General features: G+C 61.5%; 1 protein-coding gene across 4 annotated transcripts in view; it reads right to left on the minus strand.

Moving 5' to 3' along the window:
• Window positions 1-4,533, minus strand: part of cskmt (citrate synthase lysine methyltransferase) — a 15,799-nt gene extending 11,266 nt beyond the window's left edge. For 2 of the 4 annotated variants that reach the window (XM_070868062.1, XM_070868065.1), the window contains exons 1-2: window positions 4,279-4,533; window positions 1,505-1,936 (exon numbers count right to left, since the gene is read on the minus strand). In XM_070868062.1, coding sequence (XP_070724163.1) covers window positions 1,505-1,936; window positions 4,279-4,405 — 559 coding nt within the window. In that variant the 5' untranslated portion in view covers window positions 4,406-4,533. Of the gene's footprint in view, window positions 1-6; window positions 302-1,504; window positions 1,937-2,992; window positions 3,639-4,278 lie in introns of those variants that run through there. The other 2 variants (XM_070868066.1, XM_070868063.1) reach the window with 2 other exon arrangements.
• Between the last annotated feature and the right edge of the window lie 3,481 nt (window positions 4,534-8,014).

The raw sequence follows: 8,014 nt of genomic DNA on the forward strand, positions 1-8,014 counted from the left end.
GGGGGGAGGGGAGAGAGAGGGGGGGAGGGGAGAGAGAGGGGGGGTGGGGCGGATGACTCGGACCCCTGACTGTTTGGGGGCTCGGGATCGCTCGCTCAGTCCGAGTGTTTGATGATGTAAGCGAAGTATTTGATTCCCCGGTCAGCGCCCAGCTCCAGTGTGGTGACGTTCACCCTCCGCAAACTCTCCAACCACAGCATCCGTGCATCCGGATCCTCGTCCGACACCTGGAGCATCGCACCACTGGCTCGCATCACCCGCAGACACTCCGCCAGCGCGCGGCGCGCGGCCCCACCCCCGTCTGTGGGGCAAGGAAACTGGAGTCAGCCAGTCCCACACAACCATCGTCCGGGGGGACAGAGGGGTATTACTGGGGGGGGGCTACGTCGGGGGACGAAGGAAATTACTGGGAGGGTGGGGGGGAGTTACTGGAGGGGGGTGGAGTTACTGGGGTAGGAGTTACTGGGGGGGGGGGGTGGAGTTACTGGGGGGGGGGTGGAGTTACTGGGGTAGGAGTTACTGGGGGGGGGGGGTGGAGTTACTGGGGTAGGAGTTACTGGGGGGGGTGGAGTTACTGGAGGGGGGTGGAGTTACTGGGGTAGGAGTTACTGTGGGGTGGGAGTTACTGGGGAGGAGTTCCGGGGGGGGGAAGATACTGGGGGGGGGTCATTACTGGGGGGGTAATTACTGGGGGAGGGGGTAATTACTGGGAGGGGTAATTACTGGGGGGGATAATTACTGGGGGAGAGGGTAATTACTGGGGGGGGTAATTACTGGGGGAGGGGGTAATTACTGGGGGGTCATTACTGGGGGGGTAATTACTGGGGGGGGTAATTACTGGGGGGTAATTACTGTGGGGGGTAATTACTGGGGGGGTAATTACTGGGGGGTAATTACTGGGGGGGTAATTACTGGGGGAGGGGGTAATTACTGGGGGGGTAATTACTGGGGAGGGGGTAATTACTGGGGGGGGTAATTATTGGGAGGTAATTACTGGGGGAGGGGGTAATTACTGGGGGGGGTAATTACTGGGGGGGTAATTACTGGGGGGGGTAATTACTGGGGGGGTAATTACTGGGGGGGGTAATTATTGGGGGGGGGGGGTAATTACTGGGGGGGTAATTACTGGGGGGGTCATTACTGGGGGGGTAATTACTGGGGGAGGGGGTAATTATTGGGGGGGTAATTACTGGGGGGGGTAATTACTGGGGGGGGTAATTACTGGGGGGTAATTACTGGGGGGTAATTACTGGGGGGGTAATTACTGGGGGGGTAATTATTGGGGGGGTAATTATTGGGGGGGTAATTACTGGGGGGGTATAATTACTGGGGAGGGGGTAATTACTGGGGGGGGTAATTATTGGGGGGGGTAATTACTGGGGAGGGGGTAATTACTGGGGGGGGAATTACTGGGGGGGGGTAATTACTGGGGTGGGGGAGGGGAGTTATGAGGGGCTGGGGGCCTGGGAGTAATGCCACAGGTGATCCCGGAATTCCAGCTTACCTTTCGCTCGGAGCAGTGCGTCCAGCGTTCCCTTGTCCAGGACGAGGTCGAAGGTCGCCCGCTCAACAGTCGACAGCTCGGTGGCATCGGCCTGGAGGAAGTGTAGCTGGGAGGCGGGATTCCTGGGCGGGGGCAGCGTTACACACTGGGCCCGCATCACAGCAATGGCCACGGGAGAGAAATCCAGGCAGCTGACATGGAGCGGAACCGAAGACTCGCAGTACAGGCGGGGCCCCAGCTCCGAGGTGCCACAGCCAATGTCCAGGACCCTCTGCAGACCCTCGCCCCTCACCTCCCGCAGCAGCTGTGCCAGGGTCTCACGCAGCGCGGCGTAGCCAAGGAACCAATCGAAGTGCCTGAACGGCTGAGCTGGCCTCTGGCAGTAGAAGGAGTCCCAGGCCGTTCGCTTCTCCAGATTCTCCATCAAACTTTCTGCAACAATAACAATTTGTGTTTAGAATCCCGCAGCACAGGAGGATCCCATTGGGCCCCTCGAGCCCGTGCTGTGCCGGCTCTGTGACAGAGCGATCCAATCAGTCCCACTCCCCCCCTGCTCTTTCCCCACAGCCCCGGCACATTTCTCCTGTCCCAGTATTGATCCAATTCCCGGTTTGAAAGTCACGATTGAATCTGCTCCCACCGCCCTTTCAGGCAGCGCGTTCCCGATCACAACAACTCGCTGCGTCAAAACATTCTCCTCGTCTCCCCCTCTGGTTCCATCGCCGATTATCGTCAATCCGTGTCCCTCTGGTTACCGGCCCTCCTGCTCCCGGGAACAGTCCCTCCTGATTTACTCCGTCAGAACCCCCCGTGATTGTAAACACCTCGATCGAATCTCCCCCTTAACCTTCTCTGCTCCAACCCCGTCTTCTCCAGTCTCCCCACCTCACTGAAGTCCCTCATCCCCCCGGGACCATTCTGGTCACTCTCCCCCTGGACCCTCTCCAAGGCCTTCACATCCTCCCTAAAGTACGGTGCCCAGAATTGGCCACAATACTCCAGCTGGGGCCTGACCAGGGGTTTATAAATGTTCAGTATAACTTCCCTGCTTTTGTACTCTGTTCCTCCATTTATAAAGCCTTTTTAACAGCCGTCTCACCCTGCCCTGCCACCTTCAAAGTTCTGTGTACATACCCCCAGGGCTCTCTGTTCATGCACTCCCTTTAAAATTGTACCCTTTAGTTTATATTGCCTCTCCTCATTCTTCCCATCAAAGTGTATCACTTCATACGTCTCTGCGTTAAATTTCATCTGCGACGTGTCTGCCCTTTTCCCAGCCGGTCCACACCCCCCTCAAGTCTGTTACTTCTGTCCTCATTCATTACGACATTTCCAAGTTTCTTATCTGCAAACTTTGAAATGATGCCCTGTATACTCAAGCCCAGGTCCGAATATCGAGCCCTAGGGAACACCACTGCACAGTCTGTTCACAACTCTCTGCTTTCTGTTCCTGCTGCCACCGTCCCTTCAATCTTTCACTTTGCTCACAAGTCTACGATGTGGTCCTTTGTCCAACGCCTTTTGACCACACGACCCTCTCCGTTACTACGTTCAAAGCACTCGATCAAGTTCGTCAAACACGATGTGCCTTTAACAAATCCGTGCTGACTTTCATTTATTGGTCCTTACTCGGGGTGATGGGGCGAGCGAGGCAGACGGTGGTGTTCTGGGGGGGACAGTGATTGGGGAGGGGGAGGGGAAGTTGGGGGTTTTGGGGTAACGGGGTTTGGGGTGAGACACGGCGGTGATGATGATGGGGTGAGGGTTTTGGGAGGTGAGGGTTTGGGGGGGGTTCTCGAGGTTTGGGGGTAACGGGGTGACCCCGGCGGTGACTATGATGGGGGTGGGTTTGGGGGGTGATGGTTCTCGGGGTTTGGGGGTGAGACACGGCGGTGACAATGATGGGGGTTGGGGTTTTGGGGGTAATGGGGTTTTGGGGGTGACCCTGGCGGTGACAATGATGGAGGTGGGTTTGGGGGTAACGGGGTGACCCCGGCAATGACGATGATGGGGGTGGGTTTGGGGGGTGACGGTTCTCGGGGTTTGGGGGTGAGACACGGCGGTGACAATGATGGGGGTTGGGGTTTTTGGGGGGTGAGGGTTTGGTGGGTTCTCGGGGTTTGGGGGTAACGGGGTGACCCCGGCAATGATGATGATGGGGGTGGGTTTGGGGGGTGACGGTTCTCGGGGTTTGGGGGTTTGGGGGTGACCCCGGCGGTGACGATGATGGGGGAGGGTTTGGGGGTTTGGGGGTGACCCCGGCGGTGACGATGATGGGGGGGGTTTGGGGGTTTGGGGGGTGAGGGTTTGGGGGTGACCCCGGCGGTGACGATGATGGGGGTGGGTTTGGGGGTGACCCCGGCGGTGACGATGATGGGGGAGGGTTTGGGGGGTAAGGGTTCTCGGGGTTTGGGGGTGACCCCGGCGGTGACGATGATGGGGGGGAGGGTTTGGGGGTTTGGGGGTGACCCCGGCGGTGACGATGATGGAGGGGGGTTTGGGGGTGACCCCGGCGGTGACGATGATGGAGGGGGGTTTGGGGGTGACCCCGGCGGTGACGATGATGGGGGAGGGTTTGGGGGGTGAGGGTTTGGAGGTTTGGGGGTGACGGGGTGACCCCGGCAGTGACGATGATGGGGGGCTCTCGGGGTTTGGGGGTGACGGGGTGACGATGGCGCGATCCCTCTCTGGGATTTAAAAGCTCGGGTTTGTTTTGCCCCAAATTCTGTCCGAGGGGAAGCTGCGAGATTTAAACCGACTGTCGGGGCCCTCACCCCGGCCGCAGGCTCCGACTGGAGGCCGAGGCCTCGGGCCTTCCTTCGCCTTCCCGGCGGCGGGCGGCGGGGGGCTCGGGGCGGCCAACAACCGGCGAGAGGCGGCCAACAGCCGCGGCCAGGCCATGGGGGACCCCGGGGGCACAGGCCCAGGCTCCGGGACACGGGCCGACACTAGGCCCGAGCAGGAGGATCGGCGGAGCCGCGGAGACTGAACCCGAGCCCGGGGCCTCGGAGAGAGGCCTGACCCGGCCCCGCCCCCTGGACCCCCGGGCCCCGCCCCCCGCCCCCTGGACCCCCGGGCCCCGCCCCCCTGGACCCCCGGGCCCCGCCCCCTGGACCCCCGGGCCCCGCCCCCCTGCACCCCCCGGGCCCCGCCCCCTAGGCCCCCGCCCCCTGGGACCCCCGTACCCTGGGACCCCGCCCCCTGGACCCCCGGGCTCCGCCCCCTAGGCCCCCGCCCCCTGGGACCCCCGTACCCTGGGACCCCGCCCCCTGGGACCCCCGGGCCCCGCCCCCTAGGCCCCCGCCCCCTGGGACCCCCGTACCCTGGGACCCCGCCCCCTGGACCCCCGGGCCCCACCCCCGGGCCCCGCCCTTTGGACCCCCGGGCCCCGCCCCCTGGGACCCCCGCCCCCTGGCCCCCGCCCTCTGGACCCCCGGGCCCCACGGACCCCCGGGCCCCCGTCCCCTGGGACCCCGCCCCCTGGGACCCCGGGCCCCACCCCCTGGACCCCCGGGCCCCACCCCCTGGACCCCCAGGCCCCCTGGACCCCCGGGCCCCCGCCCCCTGGGACCCCGCCCCCGGGCCTGGCAGCAACAATTCAATCTCTTTACATTCAATTCCCGTTTATTTATTTCAGCAAAATATTCATTTATTTTAATGACATTCACTTTTTGTTAATCACCGCCGAGGGCGAGTTGGGGCGTCGACATCGCCAGCGAGTCCCGGAATCGACCCCGCGGCAGATTATTGATCAAAAGTGACGTTTCTATTGGAAATTCTGGTGTAAACATGTCACGCTGTAATTACACCGTCCCGCCATCAGAGGCGCCCCAGTTCAGCACCGATCGGCTCTTCGCCTCCGGAACTTGTGCTCCAATCCACTCCACCCCTCGGCTTCTCACAATCCCTTTGCTAAAATCACCAAGGACTGGCTGGATGAGAATTGTTGACGGTTCAAATGGGGGCAGGCGTAAATTATATCTCTGCAGATCCAGTTCCCATTCTTCCTCCTGGGACTTCCGACCCAACCCCTCAACCAGAAAACCACACTCGGTTCGACTCCCCGGGGGAACGCCTCGAGAGAGTGACTGGAGTGTCTGTATATTAAAAAACTGTCAGGGGAAGTACTGAGGGAGTGCCGCACTGTCGGAGGGGCAGTACCTAGGGAGTGTCGGAGGGACAGTACTGAGGGAGCGCCGCACTGTCGGAGGGGCGGTACTGAGGGAGTGCCGCACTGTCGGAGGGGCAATACTGAGGGAGCGCCGCACTGTCGGAGGGGCAGTACTGAGGGAGTGCCGCACTGTCGGAGGGGCAGTACTGAGGGAGCGCCGCACTGTCGGAGGGGCAGTACTGAGGGAGCGCCGCACTGTCGGAGGGGCGGTACTGAGGGAGCGCCGCACTGTCGGAGGGGCGGTACTGAGGGAGTGCCGCACTGTCGGAGGGGCAGTACTGAGGGAGCGCCGCACTGTCGGAGGGGCGGTACTGAGGGAGTGCCGCACTGTCGGAGGGGCAGTACTGAGGGAGCGCCGCACTGTCGGAGGGGCGGTACTGAGGGAGCGCCGCACTGTCGGAGGGGCGGTACTGAGGGAGCGCCACACTGTCGGAGGGGCAGTACTGAGGGAGCGCCGCACTGTCGGAGGGGCAATACTGAGGGAGTGCCGCACTGTCGGAGGGGCAGTACTGAGGGAGTGCTGCACTGTCGGAGGGGCAGTACTGAGGGAGTGCCGCACTGTCGGAGGGGCAGTACTGAGGGAGTGCTGCACTGTCGGAGGGGCAGTACTGAGGGAGTGCCGCACTGTCGGAGGGGCGGTACTGAGGGAGTGCTGCACTGTCGGAGGGGCAGTACTGAGGGAGTGCCGCACTGTCGGAGGGTCAGTACTGAGGGAGCGCCGCACTGTCGGAGGGGCGGTACTGAGGGAGTGCTGCACTGTCGGAGGGGCAGTACTGAGGGAGTGCCGCACTGTCGGAGGGGCGGTACTGAGGGAGTGCTGCACTGTCGGAGGGGCAGTACTGAGGGAGTGCCGCACTGTCGGAGGGGCAGTACTGAGGGAGTGCCGCACTGTCGGAGGGGCGGTACTGAGGGAGTGCTGCACTGTCGGAGGGGCAGTACTGAGGGAGTGCCGCACTGTCGGAGGGGCGGTACTGAGGGAGTGCTGCACTGTCGGAGGGGCAGTACTGAGGGAGTGCCGCACTGTCGGAGGGTCAGTACTGAGGGAGCGCCGCACTGTCGGAGGGGCGGTACTGAGGGAGTGCTGCACTGTCGGAGGGGCAGTACTGAGGGAGTGCCGCACTGTCGGAGGGGCGGTACTGAGGGAGTGCTGCACTGTCGGAGGGGCAGTACTGAGGGAGCGCCGCACTGTCGGAGGGGCAGTACTGAGGGAGTGCTGCACTGTCGGAGGGGCAGTACTGAGGGAGTGCCGCACTGTCGGAGGGGCGGTACTGAGGGAGTGCTGCACTGTCGGAGGGGCAGTACTGAGGGAGTGCCGCACTGTCGGAGGGGCAGTACTGAGGGAGTGCCGCACTGTCGGAGGGGCGGTACTGAGGGAGTGCTGCACTGTCGGAGGGGCAGTACTGAGGGAGTGCCGCACTGTCGGAGGGTCAGTACTGAGGGAGCGCCGCACTGTCGGAGGGGCAGTACTGAGGGAGTGCCACACTGTCTGGGGTGCTGTCTTTCCGATGAGATGTTAAACCGAGGCCCCATCTGCCGAGATAAAAATAATCCTATTTACTATTGGAAGAAGAGCAGGGGAGTTCCCCCTGGTGTCCCGGGGCCAATATATATCCCTCAAACAACATCACTAAAATAGATTATCGGTTCATGATCACATTGCTGCTTGTGGGAGCTTGCTGTGCGCAAATTGACTGTCGCGTTTCTGACATTACAACAATGACTACACTTCAAATAAATACTTCATTGGCTGTGAGGCACTTTGGGACGTACTGAGGGGGTGAAAGTCGCTATATAAATGCAAGTTTATTATTTGAACACAATTGAAGACTGGATCAGAAAGGAACACATTTATTTTGGGGTAAAACACCTTTATGAACATAAGCTGAGTTGTATTTACAAACTCCAGCTGCTGGACCGTGGAACACGTCCAGTCCTCACTGACCTGTTGGCTGCGTGGTGTGAGACAGAGAGGGGGGATTGACTGGGGAGGGGGGAATCTGCCCTGAGTGACAGCGGGCAATCCCCAGGGATCCCTGCCCCCCAATCACCATGCACTGACCGCTGGTGGAGACTGTGCCTACTGGGTAACGACAGGCTTTGACTCATGTGTCATGCACCCCATGGTGGAATGGCCCATTGGTATTCAAGGCTGACAAGTGATAACTGGCCATTTGACGGAGGTGTTGGGGGAGGAGAGGAGGCCGCTTCCCGGGGAGCCCGTACCCCAACAGAGTCGGAGTCTGGCTGGTCGGGGGGGGGGGTTAAAAAACAACCTCGACAGCTGGTTCGCGACCAGTCCTGGGACCTTTACCCTGACGACTCTCCCTGTTGCACAACAC

Source organism: Pristiophorus japonicus, chromosome 27 (assembly GCF_044704955.1).
Source record: "Pristiophorus japonicus isolate sPriJap1 chromosome 27, sPriJap1.hap1, whole genome shotgun sequence".
In the NCBI taxonomy this organism is placed as follows: Eukaryota; Metazoa; Chordata; class Chondrichthyes; family Pristiophoridae; genus Pristiophorus; species Pristiophorus japonicus.